Source organism: Schistocerca nitens, chromosome 5 (genome assembly GCF_023898315.1).
Source record: "Schistocerca nitens isolate TAMUIC-IGC-003100 chromosome 5, iqSchNite1.1, whole genome shotgun sequence".
Classification (NCBI taxonomy): Eukaryota; Metazoa; Arthropoda; class Insecta; order Orthoptera; family Acrididae; genus Schistocerca; species Schistocerca nitens.
The window spans coordinates 381,392,297-381,420,176 of NC_064618.1; the positions used below are offsets into that span (position 1 = coordinate 381,392,297).

Here is a 27,880-nt window from a genome sequence, read left to right on the forward strand (position 1 = left end):
AGCAATATTCTACAATGGGAAACCCAACTGGTGGCTAAGCACACTTGGGGAAATGAAACTAATTACATATCTAAAAGTTCGTGGTGTATTTCAAAACCCACAGCAGATAGTAAAAAAAAAAAAAGACACACAGCAGATCTGATGTAGAAGATTCTCACAGAATTCGAATCACTGTCTTGCAGGTGAGAAAAATGGCTGGAGTTTTCCATGAATTTTCGATTTCCTGCAACTGTTGGTGTGCAGATGGTCTAAAGCCATGACAGGTGGGGGACAACATTCCACCTGTCCGAACCAGAGGAGACTGGTCTACCTGGACTTGTCTGTGAACACTTAGATAAAGAATACGTGACCATCTGATGTAGGTGCCTCGTTCTGCCCCCGTCTTGTTCAAAGCAGTCTATAGAGACACCTATGCCCCAACAAAGAACGTCTTGTGACTCACTGATCACAGAACTTCAAGTGAATGGAGAATCCTGATTGGTTCGTACTGAATTTACTCACTGCAGCTGGTGTGGAAGCACTATCCAATACTTTCTACAGATAGACAAATAACGAGAATCTCACGGGAAAATTATTTTCGTACACATCGAAAAAAGCATACTGCAATCATATTTCACTTAGAGTTATGCCCTGGTTTAAAGATCATGAAATACGGGAACCATGGTCAAAGACATTTAGTCAATTACATCGCTCTGCTACTACCGGGGAAAGCTTGAATTTCTTGGCATGAAACCAATCTCCAACCAGCTGTATAACCACAAACGATTGTACCACCATTCCATACCACTCTAGTAAACGCAGTTCATATCGTGCACCATACATAATTATCTCTTCTGCAGCATCCATATAGCTATCAACCTCCACACATTCATACGTACACCTCAAAGACACATACCGTGGATCCAAAAAACAGAAGCATGTGCACCATATGGGGTATGGTAGCAGTGCTAGGCATCCCCCGCGAGGCTGAATGATCGTCCACTGTAGCCAACAGTCACAAGGCACTTGTTGGCCTGGTAAGCGATTGGGGCGGCCTCTGCAGACATCGATCACTCTCCGAACTGGTGTACAAAGCGTGACTCTATTACTTTGGCTCAAAGGCGTCCACTAACGGTACTATTTCCGGTCGAGTCTGCTTACTGCCATGGTTTCTGCAACGAGTTGCGAACTTCTACAAACTCTGGGATTATGCGAATATTTTCTTCCTGTGATCTGTTAATTTGAAATGATTCGTCAATCGCGAATTAATAACAGGATCTCGAAGCTGATATCAGCTGCAGTATCCGATTTTACAGCAAAAATGACGATATTTGTGACACCACTACGCTGAAATCATTGTGTTGCATACGAAAATTTCCAGAATTTCATGTGTTTTGAATGGTTTGCTGGAATATCATAGCATTTACGTTGCTGTTAGGTGACTAACAGTCCAGATTAACCACCCGCCATATTGGATCTTCTCAAATACAGACTTAAAAATAGGAGAATACTAGCAACACAAGAGACTGCCAAAAGTGCCCAAGATATTCTGAATATTAGTTCTCTATTGACCCACCCAGAGGGCAACATCGCTAGGTCAACTGCACCCTAGTGGCCTTCCTGACTGGTTTGTGATCCTCAGTGGCCGTTCGCGGATTAAGCCAAAAATGTACATTCGTTCCGGCCACTGGCTGCCTCCGCCATGTGCTAAGACACTAAGTGCAGTCGTCTGCAGGCGTCCTAGAAAACCAGCCACATATTTAACAATGTAATTACAATTAAACATTATGATTGCATAGTCAATCTGCTGATATTTGACAACGAGCGAGGTATCGGAAATACATCCTCACGACGACTATTACTCTGGAAATATCAATTTCCCACGTAAATCTATATCCTTCTTACGTCTGGACATAACTTTTTCAAGTAAAATCTTTCATATCTCTACAGCTCGACGTGCGTTGATATCACAATTTCCACATAAAAATCTGAGAATCTATACATTCCTCATGATTTAAAATAGTCTGTTCACTTCCGACTCACATCATTTTCTTTGCACATGTCGGAACACTGGCCATACTAATTTTGCACACCAACACATACACATTTCAGACAAGCAGTGCAGTTATCGTTTGTATGTGTATAGCAACCGAAAAACTTACTTTATGTTCAAACTCCCACCAGCTGGTTGCCGTTTTGCACAGTCTACCATAGCTACCCTGTCACCACATCGTCATTATCACATACTTGTGGAGGAATAAAGGGCGTCGTAATTACAATCAAAAAGTCTTTTATGTTACATACAGTCTTGAACGATGGTCACATATCCTGGAGCAGGAAGAACTGATATCCCAAGTAAAGTCACAGTTCCCTGCTAATACCCTTGAAATCCCATTTTTGATTCAATCAGCGTGTGGGATTGGGATAGAAGGGTAACAGATAATACTGGTGGGATGAACCATCTACCATGCACTGTACAGCTATTTGTGGTATATTTGTTTTAGATGTGGGATGTTCGTAGGTGATAGAGTTGTCTGAAAGTAGGTGGCGTATCTGTGGTGGAGTTGGTTGTTGAAGCAAACGTAACTAAATGTAGTAGGCATTAATAGAACAAGAAATTCCGTACACTGTTATCGGAGACGTTAACTGCTGTAAAGTGCCTAACAGTAAGTATCTGGAAGAGCTGCAATAGAATGCATTCGTAGGGTTCGAATTAATTTGCCGGAATCTTAAGGATGTCAACCCAATCACTACCAACTGGCAAGTCGTTGAGCTGAAGCAGAAGAATATGTCAGTCTCATATTCATTTGCATGGACTTTTAAGGGGGCCGGGGGAGGGGTGGGGCGGGGGGAGGGGGGGGGGCTGGACCAGCTGCTAAACAGTGAAAGTTTAGGAGGCTAGTGGCCGCTAATCCCGTTGGCGCTACAATTCAGATCGAAGTGTAAGAGGTAGTAAGATGGCCACTATTGCTGGAAGAAACATTAACATTGATTTGGTCCAGCTTGTACTTGTTCGTTAATTGGTTCTGGATGTACGATAACTGTGTGAGCCAAGCTGTTATTAAGCTCCGAATCTCCCTCTATTCTTGCAGTACCTCCGAATTATGGGTGGAGGTGTGAGGTTGTTGCACCAAAGTAAATAATTCAATGGATAGGGTATTGGAAACTCTGTGATACTATTAGATTCGTATTATGAAGATATGCTCCATTTGGAAAAAAGGTGATGTATTTCTCAAGAAACATTATGCTGTCAACGAACACTCTGACACCATTACACTGTCGTATTTCTAGCGTAATAATCATAGAACCATGATAAAAAAGACTAGGACGCTTACAGGAACATATTTACAATCATTCATAATGATGAATGACAGATTATCAGATTTTATTTTGTGCACTTGTCGTTTGGTACGGTTGCAGCTCTAAGGTTTTATTGGTCATTAGAACCAATGAATGATAGAGGAGGTTACGGTATATACTGAGGCATAAAGATTTTCATTTGTACTCGATCATTTCGTGTGTGACTGGAAAACGAACGAAGAAATCGATCATACTGCTACGGTGTAGTCACGCTGTGCCGTGGTTTGTGGAATATGTATTTAAATGTAGGCTCCTATCTGTAGCAGGGTTGTGACACAGGTAAGCAACAGCGATTTGCGTAGGTCTGAGGATCCGTGGGCGTTGGAGCTGAATGTAAATAAATGTAACTATTGAATCTGAAGTAACCGAAGACACCTATTAGTGTTTCTTTGCGTCATTGACTACAGATCACTAGAACCAGTACCAGTGATAAAAAATATTTGAGCACGAGTATCTGCGTCGTTGTGAATTTCTCCCTGAAAGTTAGTCTGCTATTTTTTCTCGTTGTGATAGCTCTCTATATAACCAGCTATCATAGACGGCTACACGGCCTTCTAATTAATGAAAAACTGCTGTCGCAACATAATGGGATTTCGAGAGTATTAGCAGGGCACTGTGACTCTGCTGGGGATATCAGTTCTTCCTCTATCATACGCGACTATCGTTCAAGACCGTATGTAAGACAAAAGACGCGACAGCTTTTTGATTGTAAATACGCCCTCTATTCCTCGACAAATATGTGATAACGACGACGTAACGAAAGGGTTTTGCTACACGGAAGCAATGGCAGGTCAAGCGAAACGACACTCAGCTGATGTGAGTGTGGACATACCATAATTTTTCGGACGTTGTGCACTTATAAATTATAATCAAGCTGCTTGTCGGGACTGTTTTACCGTTTCAATGTAAAGCAACAGTGGTTAGTGTTCCGGCATATTACCAGACGTCCATAGGAAGTGATCGGACTACTCTTCTTGTAAGAAAATTACGATTGTCTAGCCGTAATGGGGCGATATATTTGACATGGGGAATTGTGATTTCAGCGCATTGACAAGTACGTCCGATCATAAGGGGCGGTAAATTCATTTCGTTAACACCTACACAATATAGCAATGCAAGGGTTTAGTTGGATCAACTATAGAGTACAAGCAGGACGAGCAATACGGCTGTAACATCAAGGATATACAAAATGTCCTGTCATCGCCTCCCCTAAGCAGATCCTCACACATTCTGTGTAACATATGCGACTGCGATGTTTATTACAGTACACCATCAAATATGTCTTTCCACCCTTTCGTCCACAGGAGCGCTGTTGGTTATAGTGCCAGCCGCCTGTGCCTTACAACATTTCTTTGGGAGAGACTTGGCGGGATGCAGAAACTTTCCATAAGTGCTGACTGAAAACACCTGAGTAGTTGGGCAACAGGAGCATCACCCCACATTGCGGGTTGCCTACATCAGGGTCAGGTATGCACTCAGGGGAAAACCTATCGTTCTCCTTTGGTTAACAGGTCATTAACCTATTGTTCTGCTTAAAAGGATCCTTCCTTTTGATTGACAGGTCCTTAACCTATTGTTCTCCCCCATCCCACTCTCCCCCTCAGGAAACCACCAACCCACCCTTCCCCCTCGCTGTTACAGGCACACTTTCAGATTGAAAACAATTAAATAGATAAATTAATTAACCCCTCCCCCTGTGGTAAAACCCCTCCCCCCTGGAAATTGGGGCGAAAAGAGTCAGTTAGACAATGTACAGAACATTGCTTAATTGTGGCCGAGCGGTTCTAGGCGCTACAGTCTGGAACAGCGAGACTGCTACGGTCGCAGGTTCGAATCCTGCCTTGGGCATGCATATGTGTGATGTCCTTGGGTTAGTTAGGTTTAAATAGTTCTAAGCTCTAGGGGACTGATGACCTCAGAAGTTAAGTCCCATAGTGCTCAGAGCCATTGCTTAATTATGTATGGCAGTGTATGAAATATAGTTTATTTATTTAGTTAAAGAATTTGTCAGGAAATCGATTGCAGTGTACAGAATATTGTTTAAAGAATTTAGACAATGTGTGAAATATTGTTTATTTAAACAATTTATGGGGCTTAAGACAGTGTATAGAATATAGTTTATCTATTTATTTAAAGAATTTTCCAGGAAATCGATTCCCCCTCACCACCACTTCATTCCCCCCTCCCCTCTCCCCCCCCGCCCCCTCACCTCATATACCTGGAAATTGGCGGCCCTGTGGTGGAGAGGAAGATTCTCACAAAGGCAAATTCAAGGATATATTGTTTATTTATAAAAAACTCAGTTTGTGGGTTTAGATTTCTCTTGCTCACCATTCTCTGCTGTTTGAAAAAATGCAGATCTTGTAAGAAGTAATTAAATCAGTCACTCTTCTTTTTTATTGTGATCGCACAAGGAATACTGGCATGAAACACCTATCACATATAATTAAACTGGTAAGAATCTTTCGATTGTCACTCTCCAATGGACCGCACAGAACACCATTGCACACATTGACAGGAGTCAGGGTGCACTGGCGGCCCCTGCAAAGTGACTATGCGGCCATCTGCTGCCTAACCATGCGCAGGTGTCAGTTTGGGTCCTGCAAGGATGAGGCTGTGGCATCCCTTTCATACTTGACACCTGAGAAATACCTGTAGAAACACGTGTTCGCCTTGGCACCGTTGCTGGCACGATGACACACAGCATTTGCAACTGCGATCAAGTGACATGTTTGCATATCGTATCACTCTCAGCAAGATGTGTGGATAGTGGCTCACCCTCGCAAGTGCAGCTAAAAGGTTTTCAGTGTTATACTGACATCTCATGTCTATGTAAATAACAGCCAAGTCCTCCTCTGGGTGCACTATAGGAATCTTTTGCAATGCTTCCCAGAATAACATGGGATACATACTTCCTAGTGATCCTAACAGGACAGCCTGTCCATTACATATCAGTCCTTTCCGGAAATCACAAAGTATCACAGAAATAGTTAACGGTCGCTCTTGTTGTTGTTGTAGGTGCTTTCATTATGTCTCAGTTTGTGTGCATGGAAATTCATGTCCTAACAGGACCCGTTTACGAAAATAGCCCAGAATAACACCAAATTTACACTGTGACATATACGCATTTCAGACAAATAGTCCAGCTGTCATTTATATATGTACAGCACCCAGAAAATTTGTGGTACGCCCACACTAACACCAGCTACATGTCTAGATTCTCTTCACTTCTAGGAAATTGTTTGGCGTTTAAGTCTTCCAGTCAGCACTTCCTGAAGGTGCTGCATCCTGCCAAGACTCTCTCAGACAAGCACAGGCGTTTGGCACTATGTGATAACCAACAACGCCCCCGCAAACGAAAGGGTTGGAAAGATATCACCGATACGGGTTGGTGTGCTGTAATCAACATCATTGTCGATAGTGCAACAAGAAAAAGCGAGGATATGCTTAAGGGCGACGATGAGGGGACGTTTCCTTACAGCTGTATTGCCCATCCTGTTTGTACACTATAGTAGGTCGAGTTGAGCCCTTGCATTGCTATATTGTGCAGCTGTTTACGAAATGAATCTAGCATCCCTTACGTACGAATATATTCCTCGTGCATTCAAATCACAGTTAACCACGTCAAATCCCTTATGACTAGAAGTGCATAACACTTTTTTTATGTGGGTAGTAGTTTGGTTACTTCCCATAAACATTTGGTGATATGTTGGAACTACCTCTACGTTCAAGCAACAGCATAACTTTTCTGACTATCAATTACATGTGTATGAAGAGAAATTAATATGTCCATACTCACACCAGCTGTGTGTCGGGTGAATGCCCCTTCCAGATATTTCCAATGGGAAATCCCTCTTCCCCACTTCCAGCAGGCTGGTGCCGTACCGCTGACAACAGACTTGTAGAGCAGTCTGCCCTGCTTGCCTGATTATTGCTTCCCTTGTGGCGTATGGCTATTGCACTCTGCATCTTTAGCGGGAAGGAAATCAATTGTTGCGCATCTATAATTAGAAACTCTGGAGTTAAATTGCTGCTCTTAGTGGAATTTCTTTACTACGTCAAAACTGGTTATACAAACATACATGAAAGCTGAGACGATATTCCTAGAGGCACTGGTTTGCAATAATTTGCTCTATCTCGTTTAACAATGGTTTTAATACCAGCACTTTCAGTGGTACACTTAAATTTAAAAACGAACTGAGGAAATACAGTTCTAGAAGAGCATTATCGTTATAAGTATCTATGAATTTTACTTACATGACATTCTTTTACATTTGGATATTTGTTACATGAGAGTAGAAGATAAGTACACAAACATTTCACAGCTTGAATGTAAATAAAGTTGTTATGTGTCACGCTAGTGATTAATTACTTCTTTACTTAAATAAAATAAGAACACACAATATGTTTGTAGCGCTGTTCCTGGCACGACTAAGCAATTATAATTTTTTCACGAATCTAAAAATAAATATCTATTATATAATGATGTAATATACTTTTACTGTACATACCTTCACTATAATTAAATTGCGAGAAATTTAAATACGGTTTAATTTAGTTATACCTTATTTCAAGCAGAAAACAAAAAAGAAACAGCTAGCGGCATCGAAGCTTCATAGAATTAATTTATCAGCGACGTTTTAGATCTTTTATATTTTGTGTTTCTACTTTGTATACGCATAGATATTAACTTCTGTGCCTTGTAAAATTAGCATATTATTTAGAAGTAACGAGCGCACATGGGTTTCTGCAGATGCACGGTCTTCCATAGAAAACACAAATTTTGTTGTTTTCACTCAACCATATTTCGCTGAATTTACAGCAACGTCAGCGGGAGCACATATAAGTGAAAACATTGCATATGGAGACACAAAACACAGACACACAATCTTTGACATATAATACAATGTTAACCACAACATCTAACATTCCAAGCTGTTAACGTGAGACAACTAAATACCTCGAAAATACGCATCATACGAAAAATGTTCTAGGTGGAAAGTCAGTGTTAGTAAAGGAGACATCCATCTGTCCTACAACTGGCCACCTTCTAACCACCTCTTCTGCATGGGTGGGGCCAACTTTGTATTTTCAAATGGGGAACCCCCCCCCCTTTCTAATGCACATTCGGATTCTACGCCTAAAACTACATACATTATGTTGAAATCATTGTTTTCCATTCGTGATAGATTGCACTGTAATCGACAAATAGAGAATGTGCTGTTTTGCAATTAACAATCGATGCACTTGATTCTACATTTCAGTTTCGACGAAAATGTAAATCTTTGTGTTCTAACGGTTGATGTTTATGTTAGAAGTTTACTTTATTGATTCAAATTTAGTTGTACAAAACAATAAGCTTAGCTGTTTAAATGTCTGGTTAGAAACTACGTTTAGCGTGATCCAAGAACAAGGACATAGGTGTAGTAATTTTCTGGTTACGTCAAGATGCATGTTATCGGTGAGTCCACTGGCCTCTCATAATTTGGGTGCTTGAAATCGGTGAGTATCCATGGCAGGTGCGCCTGCCACCATCATGTCATGGACAGTTTATCTTATTTCAGTGGTTGTGGTTTGTTTCCGCTGGTAGCCTGGTGGAATCACAAAGAAATCAGTCTCCTCGATGGTGAGGTTCGGAGGGCAACTGAAATCAAACATTCCGATACTTTGGGGAGTCGCCACAATCAAGTCCGAGGGTAAAAGAAAACTATGCTATCATACAAATAGCTTAGTTGCTAGCAATGTCAATGTCTAACCATATTATTTGTATTGTACAGTCACATTTGCAACACTCAAGTAACGTTTGAATATCAGTATCAACCGTCAGAACACAACGTTTTACACTTACATCGTATATGAAACGTTGAATGAAAAGCGCCGGTTCTTAATTGAAAAAAGAGGCACATTTGGCATATATCGATTACAGCGCCATCTACTACAAATAGAAAACAATGGTTGAATATATCATACATGTTTTTTTAAAGCAATTAAAGTGTAGGGTGGGGGTTCAGTTTCAAAACAAAATGTTGACTCCACCCGCGCAGGAAGGGTGATTAGGTAGTGGTCATTTGTACATCTACATCTACATGGATACTCTGCAAATCACATTCAAGCGCCTGGCAGAAGGTTCATCGAACCACCTTCACAGTTTTCTATTATTCCAATCTCGTATAGGTCGCGGAAAGAATGAACACCTGTATCTTTCCGTACGAGCTCTGATTTTTCCTTTTTTTTATCGTGGTGCTCGTTCCTCCCTATGTAGGCCGGTGTCAACAAAATATTTTCGCATTCGGAGGAGAAAGTTGGTGATTGGAATTTCGTGAGAAGATTCCATCGCAGCGAAAACCGCCTTTCTTTTAGTGATTTCCAGCCCAAATCCTGTATCATTTCTGTGAAACTCTCAACTCTCTCCCATATTTCGCGATAAATCAATCCGTGCTGCCTTTCTTTGAACTTTTTCGATGTACTCCGTCAGTCCTATCTGGTAAGGATCCCACACTACGCAGCAGTATTCTAAAAGAGGACGGACAAGCATAGTGTAGGCAGTAGTGTAGCACAAACAGATGTCACATTTAGTAACATTAACTCTTCACCTAGAACATTTTGTCATACGATGCATCGTTTTCGTGATAGTTGTCTTAAGTTAAAACAAACAAGTAGTATACACAAAAAATTCTCTGTTTTTGAATTTATGAAAACTTCTTAAAAACTGTACCTCTATATGTACAAGTAGCAAAGAGAAATTTTCCTGTTGTTCAACAGAAAGAAAATGAAAAACAACCGATGATGCTGTAGCTTCAGTGAATCATCTTTGTGTAAAAAGAAGAAAAATTTTGTGTTTGCTCAAGGTGGAACAAACATATTTGCAAACAAACATAGATAGAAGAGTGAACTTTAATCTCAAAATGAATCAATATAGCACTCAATTGTCGTAGATCTAGAGAGAATGATAAAATCGTTCATTACTGTGCTCTGCATAATTCATTGACATTAAAAGTAGTGACATACATATAAGTGAAACGCTGAATCACGACTATCCTTAACAATCAACAGAAGTTGTCATGTTAGTAGGAATGACTTGCTGGTAGGCACCAGACACGCTGAACTGCACCAGGATGACGAGGTAAGCGGCGACGCCACCACAAAACGTGTAGAGCAGCGCCAGGTCCAGCGTGAAGAACCCGGCGGCGGTGTAGACGGGACAGATGCGGTACACCTGCGTGGCCAACACCTGCAGCTGCGCTCGGCCGCCTCTGTCCCGGGTCAGCAGCTGCAGCTTCAGGGCCAATCGCCTTGTGCGTGCTGCCTCCCCCACCACGGCGCTGACAGACCACGCTACCAGGCCTATGCGGACACCCTGGTACAGGCTCCACGTGCTGTACATGGCAACCACCAGCCATTTCTGCTGTCCAGGCCAGACGTCTCTGATGTTCAGTACACTGACGAACGCCAAGTATAGATGTATGATTGTGCCCACAAAGCAGCTCACAACCTCGAGAAGATTCTGGACGCCGTAAGAGTTGCTCATGGTATTACAAATATCACATAACGTCATATGCGCCAATCTGACGCTCGTAAGACGCATGACAATTCCGACATAATCAATTTTTCCCAATCCCTTCAGCGTCTCCTCCTTAACATGACGGTGTGTAACAAAGTTACTACCACCAAAAAAAGGTAATGAGTTGTTGCTGTTGTCAATTTGGAAATATTTAAGTGTTTGCAGAATTCCTGCATCCAGACTTCTCTCGTTATCTGTGCTGAATGAAGTGATCAACCATTCATTTAGTGCTCTAAATCTCCTTGCTAAAACTATATTAAAATTGCAGAACTGTAGGACAACCAGCGTTCGGATAATATGCATGATGAATGTCAGTAGTAAGAATCCTAAGCCTGTCTGATCAGCAAGTAAGAACAGTATAAAGCCATAGAAAGCAGACCAAAACACAACTAGAATTATCAGTTCGACTGAGAGAAATATTTTGAAGAATTCCCATTCTTTCTTATTCTTTTGATGCAAAAAATCGCTTACTGCTGCCAGTTTTTCCTGTACAGAGTCTACTATACACTGTTTCAGTGTAGTACAAAGAGCGATTGAAACTACTGCAGCTGCAGTACCAAAACCTAAGTTGACTGCATCACCATACTTCGCTATGTCAAAAACACCCCTATATGCGGAGGGCATAACTACAAAGACGGAATTAATAGCCACGAAGAGAAATATTAAGCTTAAAGCAAGGCTGTAAATTTTTGCAGGTATGGATACTTTAAATTTCTCCTCAGGTGGACTGTAGGATACTGGCATCACTCCGAATACCTTACAGAGGAATACAAAACGTTTCACAGCTCCACGTAATGGTGATTTAAATGTATGTAGCATTGTTTATGCCTAAATACTGCGTCCTTTCTAGACACTGTACTCAGAGATGGCGAACGTCTTACTGTTTCTGCTAGTAATATTTCAGGATGACGTAGGTTTCACGGACGTCAACAAAATTAAACTCCTCGTAAGGTTGTGTAGCAGTCTGTGTTTGCTGAGTTATTACAGCGAGCACGTCATGTTGCGGACCGCTAGTCCCATTTCAGTTAAATATTTCCTGAGATCAATAATGTTTTAGAAGGCAAATACGTTCTCCTTGGTAGCCTCATTGGGCATTGAGGACTCCTTTTCTCAAATGTCATGCACTGGTGGAGCCACATGTTAACCAAAAAGCGCGTTTGGCAGCCTGGAGTCGACAATCTATGAAGTGGAATTTTCTCTCGTCAGTAATGGGGAACTGCAGTAGTACGTACTGTATGAATGGTATTTTTTTATTTTTGTTAAGTGAGCACTTTATAAGCGTGAGATCTGTTATCTAATACGTAGTTGTGTTGCTGTACTTAGTACCTCTGCATTATTTCAAGCAGATGTTCTGTACAAACGTTTTCACATGTGTCAAGTGTTTTGCAGTTGCACTTGCTATTACTATATGCTTCGTAGTTTTTATATAATCAAGACTGTTGATTTTAATAATATATCATCACACTTCAACCCTTGGCTACCTGCATTTAGCTTTTCAATGTCCTTCCTGACAATTTAGACGTAGCTACCCATCTGTAAACAACGATGTCTTGAAGTCACAGTACACTATTTCCTAGAACTGATGTTATACGTATTTCAGATGGGTTGTATTGATGACGTACAATCACGTAGCCCTTTATTTGTTTTCAGCTTACGCGATGTTATTGACTTTCCTTATAAGAATCAATCTGATTACCACTTACCATGTATTCATAGTTACTGTGTATTCCATGTATTCCATCACCTTGCTGTGCTTACATTCTCTACATTTTCTTCCTACGACAAATTTCCTTTCGCTACTATCTGTATACTACTACACATTCTACATTTATTATGTAGTTTTCAGTGAACTTGAAGTATGCAATCTTTTGGGATTTAATGCTAGACTACATGAAATATTTCCTTCTAGATGCGTGTATAGCCTGGTATTTTGCAGTTATTTGGTCCATAACTAGTCACACATGTTGATTTGCTGTAATAATACGATTGACACTCTTTCCAGCTCACTTACTTCAAGTTCACTGCGGGTTTGATAAGTTTTCTAATCATTAAGTTTCTCTGTTATCATAGTGATCTGTACCTCTTTGTATGTATCTTAATTCAGTACAGAGGATATCGGTAATGTCCTGCTATCATTTCAGATAACCACAACTTGGAAATTATTATTGATGGAGGATCATGATTTGTTGTAAAACATTTAACAGCTCTCAAAACTCTTTTCTGTTATGCCAGAATTTCAGTGTGTACCCCACTCGTCGTTCATAGCGCGTCACGGCGATCTACGTACATCTACGTCTACATGAATAGTCTGCAATTCACAATTAAGTACGTGGCAGAGAGTTCATCGAACCACCTTCAAGATATTTATCGACCGTTCCACTTTCGAAGTGCCAACGGGAAAGACTAACAATTAAGTCTTTCCGTCAGAGCTCCGATTTCTCTAATTTTACTATGTAGGTGGGCGCCGACAATCTATTTTCACCCTTGGAGAATGAAGTTGATGATCGAAATGTTCTGAAAAGACCTCGAGTGACGCCCATGTACGGATCGATACTGCAGCATCTACAGTTCTGATTGCTTTGTTGATTCGTGCACGAAGGGTAGCATTGTCATTAGCAGGGTGTTGCGTACGCGCGATCACTGACGTAACCCCACAAAAATAAGTATGATGGCGTGACATCGGGAGAGCGCTGCGCCATGCGATGGGACCATCACGGCCCATCGACCTCTCAGGAAACGTGTCATTCACCACATCCCACTTGTTCTAATTCAAGTGTGGGGTGCACCACCATGCTGGAAAATGATGATCGGCTGCAGCTCTATGATCTGTGGTAGCAGGAGCTGTTCGAACATTCCCAAGTAAACGTATCTCGTTATAGTTTTCGCTGCAAAGAAAAATGGGCCTATAACCCTACTGAGCGTCAGGGCTCATCATATATTAAGTTTCAGGAACTCAAGGATATGTTCCTGTGTGTTGAGTGAGTTTTTGGTCTCCCAAATGCTATGTTGTGGTGATTCACGTGTCCAGAAATGTGGACCGTTTCTTCATCTGAAAAAAAGAATTTTTTTCAGGCAATCATCATCAGTAACTATGAGGGCCAGCATGGAGCACGCGAATTCATACCGCAGAGGACGATCGGTTAGTTGCAATGCTTGGACTTTCGCACGTTGTACTCTAAAAGGCGTAACCGCTAACATAAAACCTTACGGACAGTTGATGTTGCTTCCTGCAGTTTACATAATGAATAGTGCATTGGTTTCCGGGACTCGTATTGAAGTGAAACTTGCGCCCTGTTAACACGTACTTGAGATGCAGGGAGATGTCAACTTTGAAGAAGATCTTTGACACTAGATGTTTCTTCAAAGTTTTTGAACCACCTCATGCCCGTTTCTTCCACTGAGTGTCCTCCCGTACTGGCCTCAATAGTTCCGCAGTACTCTTGTCGCGGCATAACGACAAATCATGATACTAAGCCTATTAACAACGAAAATCCTGCAGCACATAGTCTGAACATAATTAGTATAAACTTGAGTAAATAGTTTTCCGTCTACACTGGCTCAAGTAGCGAATGTTTAATTATAACTTCCCTCTAAACCAAGTGCAGTTACTGCAGCAATCTTGGGCCCACAATTTAAAAACAGTTAGGTAACATTATGAAGGGAGCGTAACAACACACTACAGACTTCTAACAGCAAAAGAAATGGCGAATAAATAGGGACACGAGCTTAGAATGATATTGTGACGTAAAAAGAAAATATTATTTTTGGTGCAATTTGCGAACTGAAGTTGACGTGGAATCACAATTAATTATTTGCAAAAAAAAACTACAACGGAATGGATGATTTCTCAATATTTGCTGAAGAAGATTGGGAACTGAATATCATATGTTGCTGTTACTAAATAAAAACAAATTAATGAGGCATAATGCATCGATATCCTCTTTGCGTATGTAGAAAGTATTTCATTCAGTATCACAACAGCAAATCTTCTAAAATCAAATAAAGTTTCTGATTAGATGTCGGAAAAAGGAACTATTCAAGAAATTAATTAAAAAGCAGCACACAGTACATTCATTCAACAAATGAGAGAGGATTTGAGCAATAAATGTCATTGGACTTCAAATTTATTTATTATTTACAACATATTTTATTAACAGGTTAAAATGGCTATAAGTACTATGGGACTTAACATCTGAGGTCATCAGTCCCCTAGACTTAGAACTACTTAAATCTAACTAACCTGAGGACATCACACACACCCATCCCCGAGGCAGGATTCGAACCTGCAACCGTAGTAGCAGCACGGTTCCGGACTGAAGCGCCTAGAACCGCTCGGCCACAGCGGCCGGCTTATAAACAGGTGACAAATGTTTTATTTGTCTAAGTGAACAATGTTTCGAATAATACTTATTATGCACGAATACCGAATAATAATTTTTATCTGTGTTCGTTATTTGTCGTTCGATAAAATTTCGCACAACTTTGGTAAGCGAAGCGCATCGCACATGCACACTGCAAATTCGCAGCCTGTGCACAAGTGAATGCAAGTTCCGACATCCACGTGGCCGCGTACAAGTGTCAGTCAGCCATCACTAGACTAAGCTGCCTCGATCGTCTTCGGCAACTTCCGCTCGCGCACTCTCCCGCACACCGCAGCTACGTAAACGCCACGCTGGTATGCCTCACCCTTGCTGCGCTCTAGTTCACTGTGGAGGTGTTTTCATTACAACATGACCCGGAGACAGCATCTGGATAACTTCACATAGGGAATAATCATCAGGAAATTGGAAGACGTTTGTAGCCCTGGAGTATGGAGCCGTCAGAGATGTTTCACGTGCATAGAGAGCGTTCTGAATCACAGGCACTGTTGTCCAAAGGAGAGGACGTACTCGACCATAGTCAACTACAGCAGCAAACGATCGCCACATTGTGCAACAGGCTAGAAGGTTCAAAATGGCTCGGAGCACTAACTTCTAGCGTCATCAGTCCCCTAGAACTTAGAACTACTTAAACCTAACTAACCTAAGGATAGCACTCACATCCAGGCCCGAGGCAGGATTCGAACCTGCGACCGTAGCGGTCGCGCGGTTCCAGACTGAAGCGCCTAGAACCGCTTGGCCACTCCGGCCGGCCAGGCCAGAAGGGACCCACGTCAAACATCAGGTACAATTGCAATGTCACTTAACAGCTCTGCAAGGCACGCTGTATCACGGTGACTGCACGGTGGTTCTTTGCCCAGCAATCAGTATGCTGTGTTCTATTGACACCCGTATATCTGCGGCGATGTTGCCACCAGCTTAGGGACTGCACCAACGAGAAGCGAGGATGTGTGCTCTTCGCTGATGAGCGCTGATTCAGTATTAATTGTGATTCTGGACGTACCGTCATAAAGCGAGACGTTGGAACACAAAATGCACCCAGGAGCATTGTCGAACTTGAGACTTTTGGTGGTCCAGCTATTATTGTAAGGTGAGGCATATTGTTGCATGGGTGATCTGCCCTCCAAATCCTTTAACACTGGAGACTCACTGGTCAACATTATTGTGAGACTGTACTTGGCACTATACTCGTTTCCCATGTGCCTCTTTTCAGGAGTGCATTTCTTCCTGACTTCATTTTTATCGATGACAATGCGCGACCACATTAAACAGTGCAGGTGGAGGAGCTGTCGAAACTACAGAATATTTGGTAAATGCGCTGGCCTGCCATTTCCCCTTACTTACATCTCATTGAGCACTTGTGGGATACCTTGGGAAGACATACTACAGCACGTCCACATGCACCAATGACCATCCAGCAGTTATCAGCCTCACTGGTGGAAGGATGGAACACCCTACCAAAAGAACTCCTTACCAACATTGTGGCCAGAATGGGAGCACGTTGCAAAGCATGCAGTGACGTCCGTGGTGATCACACATTTTATCAAGACCTTTTGTGTTGTCCAGGGCACCATCAGAAGCCACTGTGATCTCAGTGTACTTACTATCTGAGAAAAAATGTCATTTCTGTTCGTCTCATAGCGTATTTCCTTTACTTACCTTCTGTACTATACTGTATCGGTTCTTTCTATGTGTGGTGTAAGTTTCATCGAGACATGTTACTTGGCAGTCACACTCCTTACGAAAGTTACTTTCGTCCTTAAAGTTTCCAGAGCAGAGTACACTGAAAATAATAATAATAAAATGATATTCAAAAACCACTGTAGGGTCCATTGTCCTCTTTTCCTCCTCCTCCTCATCATCATCCATTCACTTCCTTAGGCTGACTGATACACTTCATAGCATTCTTGTCCGATCTCTAGTTCATAGATATGTAGTTGTAGCCTCGAAATTAAAAATATTCAGCGAATCATTGACGTATTTGCAAGTCACTTCCTTTTTGTTTGAAACCATTCAACCTCTAATGTAATTCGCACATGGATTGCTTCCTTACGATGGTGCCCCACTGCATCTGGGTCTGAGTACTATCTTCCACTCAGCTACCAACGGCTTCACCGACTCTCTCTCTCTCTCTCTCTCTCTCTCTCATTTAGGATAGACATTCACGAACCTTGCTGCATACGATCTGCCGGGCAGGTTGTTGACGTTGAGACTATACTGTATCGAAAATGAATGATTATTACGCTCACTGATACAATTTCACTTGTCCGTATTCAGATATTCAATTCACATATGTTACAAGAATACAAGAATATTGCGTTTGATCTTGCAATGACGTACGCACAGCAGAGTGACACCAGGGACACATAAACAAATGCTTCTTCCAACCTGTATGCCGCACAGTACTTTGAAAAGAAAAATTCGTAATTCAGTTCCCAAGCAAGAGGGCCTCTCTCTTCCTTTCCACTTCAACATCAAAAATGGATCAGAATAATGTCTGACACATTTTATGCGATTATTTCTGACCACAAAAACTTATTGAAATTGATTCTATTGCGCATTACTAATTTAGTTTGTTTATACCACCAACTCGATATAATGTCTTCAGTCAGTACTTTCGATTTCTTAGGGGTATAGCAAACATTGGCCTTAATCTGAGAAGAATGTTTTTAATAATGTACGTTTGGAGAACGGCTTGTATGGAAGAGTATTTTGGATTATGGAAAATCGAGAAAGATGTGAATCATAGAGTTTTAAATCTGGTACAGTAGTCGAAGCATTTGATATTTGATATAATAGAAGGACGTTGAAAATAAGATGTCAAAGTTCTCCGCAGAATCGACGAGAAGAGAGATGTGTTAAAAACGAAGAAAGAGCAGATTCAAAGGACATGTCCGAAGATACTAGCGGATAACTTCCATGGTACAAGACGGAGCTCTAGAGGGCACAAACTGTAGAGGACGACAGATATTGGAATACATCCAACAAATAACTTAAGAAATAGGGTGCAAGTGCTATCTTAGATAAAGAGGCTAAACGCAAGAGAGGAGTTCATGTAGCACCGAATCAAACCAGTCAGACTGCTGATGCCCCAAAAACATGACAGTTTAGGAGGTGGGGGAGGGGCTTTACACAGTTGTGGGAGGGGGTAGGAGGAAGGGAGAAGAGTGCGTTGACACACTGAGACCAAAAGCCAAGTTTATGGTCAAAGTTAAGGTCACCAAACATGTTACAAGACAGCCAAAGTGCATGCTGGTAATCAAAAATGATTACCTGCTCACTACCCTTAAGTCATAGTGCTCCACCTTCAATTAAATGTAGCGTAAAAAAATAGGATATAGGGAGCTTTCAGTAAATACCCTCAAGGAAATTAAGTTTCACCTATTTTGTTGTGCGGTTCCATGAGCTTTATGTTAGTTGGAGTGTGATGTGTATACTGTAGATATTGGAGATAAAGTTTGATTCTCTTCTGTCTGGGAAGATAGGAAGTTCTCAAAGAATTCCTTTGTATGAAAACTGCTACAGTAATTCATACTAAATTCATTTAGCAACGGAATTCAGTCCATAATTTGTCAGACTATTGGACTGAACTACATTCTGCACTTCCAAGCGGTGAAAAGAAAAATACTAACAGAGCTACGTAGTTAAGAGAAAACCGGGGCTATGTCGGTTTATGACAAATGTTGTTAATATAGTTAGGAGCATTTGAAGAAATATCTCGACGCTATGTTATCTGGAGAAAATATTTTTCATACAATCTTCTGAAATTTTTTTTTTGTTACACTACATGAAAAAAGACTCTTTTCGATTACTCCTTATTTTCATTTGTTGTCTAAGAACATTCCAATTCACTCGACAACATCGTAAAAATCAACATTTAAAAAATCATAAAAATGTTGGTATTTAACGCTCGAAAATATTTTCGAAAGCGAAAATATACTCTAAGTCCTCCTACATACATTTGCGTGTTCAACAGTACCATAATTTGAACTAAAGTACAATGTCGCTCAATTATTCCTTTATTTATGTATCAAAGGACATTCCGAAACAATCGAAAACCTTCCAAAACATTCTAAAATATTCGAGAACTTTAAACATTACTCTAGAAAACGTTAAAGAATACTCCGGGACAATGCAGAGCTCTTTGAAGCATTACAGAACCTCTAACATATTTTGGAAGATTCGGAAACATTCGTTAATATTAAAGAATATATGTTACAGCTCTAGATCATTATAGATAGATATCAAATGTTTTCACCTGAAATAGCGAATGATACGAAAGAGACAGATGATTTCTGGTGACCTTCACAATGAACAGCGGCCACTCAATACAGTATGCACAACCACAGCACAACCGCTATAGCGAGTAACAGGGGAATGAAGAGTAGAACCAGACACATAATTTGTTTTATAGCCATTCATTAGCTTATGAATCTGGTTCTACCCTTCAATTCCCTGGCCCTGTCGTGTGCTCTAGTCGTTGCAATATATATATATATATATATATATATATATATATATATATATATATATATATATATATATATATATATATATGAAGAGCGAGATGTACTCGACTAATATGTCTGAAGTAGTGCTGTGCAGAGAACTGACACCATGAATCTTTCAGTGCTGTCCATACATTCGTAAGAGTACCAGGAGGTGGAGATCTCCAATGAACAGCACGTTGCAAGGCATCCCAAATATACTCTATAATGTTCATGACTGGAGAGTTTGGTGGCCAGCGGAGGTGTTTAAATTCAGAAGAGTGTTCCTGGAGCCACTCTACAGCAATTCCGATCGTGTGAGGTGTCACCTTTTCTTGATGGATTTGCCCAGGCCCGTCGGAATTCACAACGGACATGAAAGGATGCAGGTGGTCAGACAGGGTGCTTACGTATTTGTCGTCTGTCAAAGTCTCACCTAGACGTACCAGGGGTCACATATCACTCCAACTGCACACGCCCCACACCATTACAGAGCCTCCACTACCTTGAACAGTTCCCTGCTGACATGCAGGACCCATGCATTCATAACGTTGTCTCCAAACCCGTACACGTCCATCCACTCGATACAATTTGAAACGAGACTCCCCCGACCAGGCAACATGTTTCCAGTCATCAACAGTCCAATATCAGTGTTGATGGGCCCAGGCGAGGTGTAAAGCATTCTGTCGTGAGTCATCAAGGTATACGAGTGGGCCTTCGCCTCCGAAATACCACACCAATGATTTTTCGTTGAATGTTTCGCACGCTGTCACTTGTTGATGGCCCAGCATTAAAATCTGCAGCAATTTGCGGAAGGGTAGCACTTGTGACACATCGAACGATTCTCTTCAGTCTTCGTTGGTCCTATACTTGTAGGATCTTTTTCCGGCAGTAGTGACGTTGGAGAGTCGAGGTTTTACCGGATTCCTGATATTCACTGTACACTCGTAAAATGGTCTTACGGGCAAATTCCCACTTCATCGCTACCTCGGAGATGCCGTGTCCCGACGCTCGCGCGCCGTCTGTAACACCACTTTCAAACTCACTTAACTCTTGATAACCTGCCAGTGTAACAGCAGTAACCGATCTAACAACTGTGCCAGACACTTGTTGTCTTATATAGGCGTTGCCGACCGCAGCGCCGTAACCTACCTGTTTACATATCTCTGAATTTGAATACGCATGCTTATAACTGTTTCTTCGGTGCTGCAATGTGTACATATATAAACAATTTGTCACTTGGAAAGACGGCGTTGATTTTGATCCGATTACTGCATATGCCACATGAAGGATGGGATATGCGCTGATAATGGTTTCAACATCGTCCGCCAACAGATAACGTAGTGGCATGGCTACCACAGCGCCATCTGTATCTACCCTTTAATAGGGAATGGTCGCAACCAGAAGGCTCAGAATGGTACAAAAGTGTGAAGATAGCGGGAAACCATGACATAAAGACGCACTCGTGCTTCCTTCAGCCAATGAGCGAGTTTGAAAGGGGTCACAATGTGGCCTTCTATGTTGCGCGATGGTCCTTTCAGAGAAGTGCACACTAGTTGGACGTGCTACGTCAATACTGGAACGATGCTAGTAGTCTCAGTGGTCTCGTGACGTTCTCACACCCCACAGACGAGATTCTGCACAGTCGCCTGCCGGGAGCTTCGTATTCTAAGGGTACCAGTGGCAGACCGTACAGCTACCACAACAAAGGTAAGAGGGCTTATGAGCCCAGACGTATAAACACGAATTGTTGTGAACCGGTTATTACACTGCTGGCCATTAAAATTGCTACACCACGAAGATGACGTGCTACAGACGCGAAATTTAACCGACATGAAGAAGATGCTGTGATATGCAAATGATTAGCTTCTCAGAGCATTCACAGAAAGTTGGCGCCGGTGGCAATATCTACAACGTGCTGACATGAGGAAGGTTTCCAAACCGATTTCTCATACACAAACAGCAGTTGACCGGCGTTGCCTGGTGAAACGTTGTTGTGATGCCTTTAACCGACATGAAGAAGATGCTGTGATATGCAAATGATTAGCTTCTCAGAGCATTCACAGAAAGTTGGCGCCGGTGGCAATATCTACAACGTGCTGACATGAGGAAAGTTTCCAACCGATTTCTCATACACAAACAGCAGTTGACCGGCGTTGCCTGGTGAAACGTTGTTGTGATGCCTCGTGTAAGGAGGATAAATGCGTAGCATCACGTTTCCGATTTTCATAAAGGTCGGATTGTAGCCTATCACGATTGCGGTAATCGTATCCAGAAAATGCTGCTCGCGTTGGTCGAGATCCAATGACTGTTAGCAGAATATGGAATCGATGGTTTCAGGAGGGTAATACGGAACGCCGTACTGGATCTCAATGGCCTCGTATCACTAACAGTCGAGATGACAGGCATCTTATCCACATGGCTGTAACGGATCGTGCAGCCACGTCTCGATCCCTGAGTCAACAGATGGGGACGTTTGCAAGACAACAACCATGTGCACGAACAGTTCGACGACGTTTGCAGTAGCATGGACTATCAGTTCGGAGAGCATGGCTGTGGTTACCCTTGACGCTGCATCACAGACAGGAGCGCCTGCGATAGTGTATTCAACGACGAACCTGGGTGCACGAATGCCATAATGTCATTTTTTCGGATGAATCCAGGTTCTGTTTACAGAATCATGATGGTCGCATCCGTGTTTGGCGATATCGCGAGGAACGCACATTGGAAGCGTGTATTCGTCATGGCCATGCTGGCGTATCACCTGGCGTGATGGTATGGGGTGCCATTGGTCACACGTCTCGGTCACCTCTTGTTCGCATTGGCGGCACTTTGAACAGTGGACGCTACATTTCTTTCTACAGGAAGGTGAAGTTTTGTTCCAACAGGGTAATGCTTACCTGAACACTGCCCGTGAAACCTGACGTGTTCTGCAGGTCGTGCAGCAACTTCCCTGGCCAGCACGATTTCTCCAATCTAGCATATGTAGGGTATGAGAAGTGACTTGTGCGCGTAATCAATTAACAGCTCTTAAACAACTGCGTGAACAGGTCGAACATGTGTGGAATAACGTCTCCTCGGGCTGTCTTCACCATCTGTACAATCAAATGGATCCCAGAATCAGCGCCCGTATTGTCACACATGGAGGCCACTCTTTCTCGGAGTCATTGGTTATTTTCCTGCATAGATAGCAGAATTCCTTACCTTCATCTGCTTCGCGACCGTCATTCCTGATGTTAAGTTTTTCGCTGCTCTCATTTCTGCTACTTGTCATTACTTTCGTCTTTCTTCGATTTACTCTCAGTCCATATTATGTACTCATTAGACAGTTCATTCCATTCAGCAGGTCATATAATCCTTCTTCACTTTCATTCAGGATAGCAATATCAACAACGAATCGTATCATCGATATCCCACTCCTGAAACTTCCTTGTATTTCCATCATTGCTACTTTGATGTACAAATTGAACAGTAGGGAAGAAAGTCTGCATGGCTGTCGTACACCCTTTCTAATCTGAGCACTTAGTTCTTTGTCGTCCACTCTAATTATACCCTCTTGACTCTTGTAATGTTGTATATTATCCGTCTCTCCCCACATCTTACATCAATTTTTCTCAGAATTTCGAAGATATTGCACCATTTTACATTGTCGAACGCTTTTTACAGGTCGACAAATCCTATGAACGTGTCTTGATTTTTCTATCATCTTTCCTCCATTATCAACCGCAGCGTTAGAATTGCCTCTCCGGTACCTTTAGCTTTCATCGTCATCTAACACATCCTCAATTTTCTTTTCCATTCTTCTGTATATTATTCCTGTCAGCAACTTGCTTTCCGAAAGTCAGATGGTATGTCGCCAGACTTATAAATTCTATATACCAATGTGAATAGTCGTTTTTTTACCGCTTCCGCTATTGATTTTAGAAATTCTGATGGAATATTATCTATTCCTTCTGCCTTATTTGATCTTAAATCCTCCAAAGCTCTTTTAAATTCTGATTCCAATTCTGGATCCCCTATCTTTCCTAAATCGACTCCTGTGTCTTCTTCTATCACATCAGACAAATCTTCCCCTCATAGAGGCATCCAATGTATTCTTTCCACCTGTCTGCTGTCTCCCCTGCATTTAACAGTGGAATTCCCGTTGCAGTATTAATGTTACCACCCTTGCATTCAATTTCACCGAATGTTCTTTTGACTTTCCTGTATGCTGAGTCAGTCCTTCCGACAATCGTTTCTTTTTCGATGCCTTCACATTTTTCCTGCAGCCATTTTGTCTTAGCTTCCCTGCACTTTCTATTTATTTCATTCCTCAGCGACTTGTATCTCTGTATTCCTGATTTTCCCTCAACATTTTTGTACTTCTTTCTTTCTTCGATCAGTTGAAGTATTTCTTCCGTTACCCATGGTTCCTTCTCAATTACCTTCTTTGTACCTATGTGTTTTGAATACACTTCTAAAAACGACACAGTCATAATATACACATAACAGAAATATATGAAAAAAGAGTACTATTTCAAACTTGTAATGCAATATAAATAAGTGTAGGCCTTTGAATTGTTATGGCCAGTACTTGGGTTTTAAAAATCACTGTTCTATTCTGCAAATTCAATATTGTGCAAAGCTTTTAATCATAACTGAAAGTAATCACTTTAATTAAGTACTTTCATCACTTATACTTTTGCTGTTGTTTAACATAGGCAATTTGATAGATATGTGAAACATTTCACACAAGAGACTAGCCGACCAATTAAGAACTTTATTACTCGCTAAAGTCAATAAACATTTTAGATAGTACTTGTTCTGTAGCTTATTATATTCAGAAACCACGACATATTTCATAAACAGGAAGAGGAACCTATTCAGATAAATGACTAAGGATATTTCAGTGATTGCAGCACAAAGTTAAGATAGAACACTTATTATTAGATACTTCAGCAAATTACTCCATATAGGTACAATACTAAACTCTACTTCTCCTGAAGGTCATAGCTGTGATGCTATTCTGCAGCATCTGAGAAAAGCTTTATAAAATAGTCATGATTCTTGAAGTAATATGTTTAGTAAATTATTTTCTTGGCGTTGGAATTTCACATTTCAGAGCACACCAATAAATGGCATGATATAATCTCAAATCGTAATTCATACCCAAGGATAATTATTCCTATCTTGCTTCAATCCTTAGCTCCTTAAACACTACGGATGTTAGCTTGTTGAGCGCTGCCCACCGACTAACTCTGTCGCAAAGACGTTTCGCACAGCTTTGCGTCAAACTATATATTGCCCTAGTGGCTAAAGCTTTTCGTTGCGGGTGGATTTCCCCCCACCTTTTACATCTCAGACAATCCTACATTCCCTAAGGACAAATCAGTTTTACGTATAATACTTCAACACATTTGTATTATGAAAGAACTTATTTTTAAAAAGCATATACACAAATTAATTCTGAATATATAACTTCCCAAAAATAAGAGAAATTATTTCCTTATGCGTCAATTCAGCGAATACTGTATCATAGTTATTACGAAATTCATAGAAAACATAGGAGTTACATCAAAGATACATAATGATATCAGACATAAGTGTTAGAACTAGACATCCAACATATGTAGTTGTTGTTATTGTGGTCTTCACTCCTGAGACTGTTTCGATGCAGCTCTCCCAGTACCTACTGCAACCTACATCCTTCTGAATCTGCTTAGTGTATTCATCTCTTGGTCTCCCTCTACAATTTTTACCCTCCACGCTGCCCTCCAATGCTAAATTTGTGATCCCTTGATGCCTAAAAACATGTCCTACCAACCCATCCCTTATTCTAGTCAAGTTGTGCCACAAACTTCTCTTCTCCCCAATCCTATTCAATACCTCCTCATTAGTTACGTGATCTACCCACCTTATCTTCAGCATTCTTCTGTAGCACCACATTTCGAAAGCTTCTATTCTCTTCTTGTCCAAACTGGTTATCGTCCATGTTTCACTTCCATACATGGCTACACTCCATACAAATACTTTCAGAAACGACTTCCTGACACTTAAATCTATACTAGATGTTAACAAATTTCTCTTCTTCAGAAACGATTTCCTTGCCTTTGCCAGTCTACATTTTATATCCTCTCTACTTCGACCATCATCAGTTATTTTACTCCCTAAATAGCAAAACTCCTTTACTACTTTAAGTGTCTCATTTCCTAATCTAATCCCCTCAGCATCACCCGATTTAATTTGACTACATTCCATTATCCTCGTTTTGCTTTTGTTGATGTTCATCTTATATCCTCCTTTCAAGACGCTATCCATTCCATTCAACTGCTCTTCCAAGTCCTTTGCTGTCTCTGACAGAATTACAATGTCATCGGCGAACCTCAAAGTTTTTATTTCTTCTCCATGGATTTTAATACCTACTCCGAATTTTTCTTTTGTTTCCTTTACTGCTTGCTCAATATACAGATTGAATAACATCGGGGAGAGGCTACAACCCTGTCTTACTCCCTTCCCAACAACTGCTTCCCTTTCGTGTCCCTCGACTCTTATAACTGCCATCTGGTTTCTGTACAAATTGTAGATAGCCTTTCGCTCCCTGTTTTTTACCCCTGCCACTTTCAGAATTTGAAAGAGAGTATTCCAGTTAACGTTGATAAAAGCTTTCTCTAAGTCTACAAATGCTAGCAACGTAGGTTTGCCTTTTCTTAATCTTTCTTCTAAGATAAGTCGTATGGTTAGTATTGCCTCACGTGTCCCAACATTTCTACAGAATCCAAACTCATCTTCCCCGAGGTCCGCTTCTACCAGTTTTCCCATTCCTCTGTAAAGAATTCGTGTTAGTATTTTGCAGCTGTGACTTATTAAACTGATAGTTCGGTAATTTTCACATCTGTCAACACCTGCTTTCTTTGGGATTGGAATTATTATATTCTTCTTGAAGTCTGAGGGTATTTCGCCTGTCTCGTACATCTTGCTCACCAGATGGTAGAATTTTGTCAGGACTGGCTCTCCCAAGGCCGTCAGTAGTTCTAATGGAATGTTGTCTACTCCCGGGGCCTTGTTTCGACTCAGGTCTTTCAGTGCTCTGTCAAACTCTTCATGCAGTATCGTATCTCCCATTTCATCTTCATCTACATCCTCTTCCATTTCCATAATATTGTCCTCAAGTACATCGCCCTTGTATAAACCCTCTATATACTCCTTCCACCTTTCTGCCTTCCCTTCTTTGCTTGGAACTGGGTTGCCATCTGAGCTCTTGATATTCATACAAGTGGTTCTCTTCTCTCCAAAGGTCTCTTTAATTTTCCTGTAGGCAGTATCTATCTTACCCCTAGTGAGACAAGCCTCTACATCCTTACATTTGTCCTCTAGCCATCTCTGCTTAGCCATTTTGCACTTCCTGTCGATCTCATTTTTGAGACTTTTGTATTCCTTTTTTGCCTGCTTCATTTACTGCATTTTTATATTTTCTCCTTTCATCAATTAAATTCAATATTTCTTCTTTTACCCAAGGATTTCTATTAGCCCTCGTCTTTTTACCTACTTGATCCTCTGCTGCCTTCACTACTTCATCCCTCAGAGCTACCCATTCTTCTTCTACTGTATTTCTTTCCCCCATTCCTGTCAATTGTTCCCTTATGCTCTCCCTGAAACTCTCTACAACCTCTGGCTCTTTCAGTTTATCCAGGTCCCATCTCCTTAAATTCCCACCTTTTTGCAGTTTCTTCAGTTTCAATCTGCAGTTCATAACCAATAGATTGTGGTCAGAATCCACATCTGTCCCTGGAAATGTCTTACAATTTAAAACCTGGTTCCTAAATCTCTGTCTTACCATTATATAATCTATCTGATACCTTTTAGTATCTCCAGGATTCTTCCAGGTATACAACCTTCTTTTATGATTCTTGAACCAAGTGTTACCTATGATTAAGTTATGCTCTGTGCAAAATTCTACAAGGCGGCTACCTCTTTCATTTCTTCCCCCCAATCCATATTCACCTACTATGTTTCCTTCTCTCCCTTTTCCTACTGACGAATTCCAGTCACCCATGACTATTAAATTTTCGTCTCCCTTCACTACCTGAATAATTTCTTTTATCTCGTCATACATTTCATCAATTTCTTCATCATCT

At 41.2% G+C, this 27,880-nt stretch overlaps 1 protein-coding gene across 1 annotated transcript; it reads right to left on the bottom strand.

Moving 5' to 3' along the window:
- Positions 1–10,378: 10,378 nt before the first annotated feature.
- LOC126260482 (putative gustatory receptor 28a) lies at positions 10,379–11,524 on the bottom strand. Its single transcript, XM_049957809.1, has one exon. The coding sequence runs from the start codon at positions 11,522–11,524 to the stop codon at positions 10,379–10,381; it is 1,146 nt and encodes a 381-aa protein (XP_049813766.1).
- Between the last annotated feature and the right edge of the window lie 16,356 nt (positions 11,525–27,880).

Coding starts and splice junctions, on each gene's coding strand:
- LOC126260482 (XM_049957809.1), bottom strand. CDS start 11,524: ATGCCCTCCGCATATAGGGGTGTTTTTGACATAGCGAAGTATGGTGAT.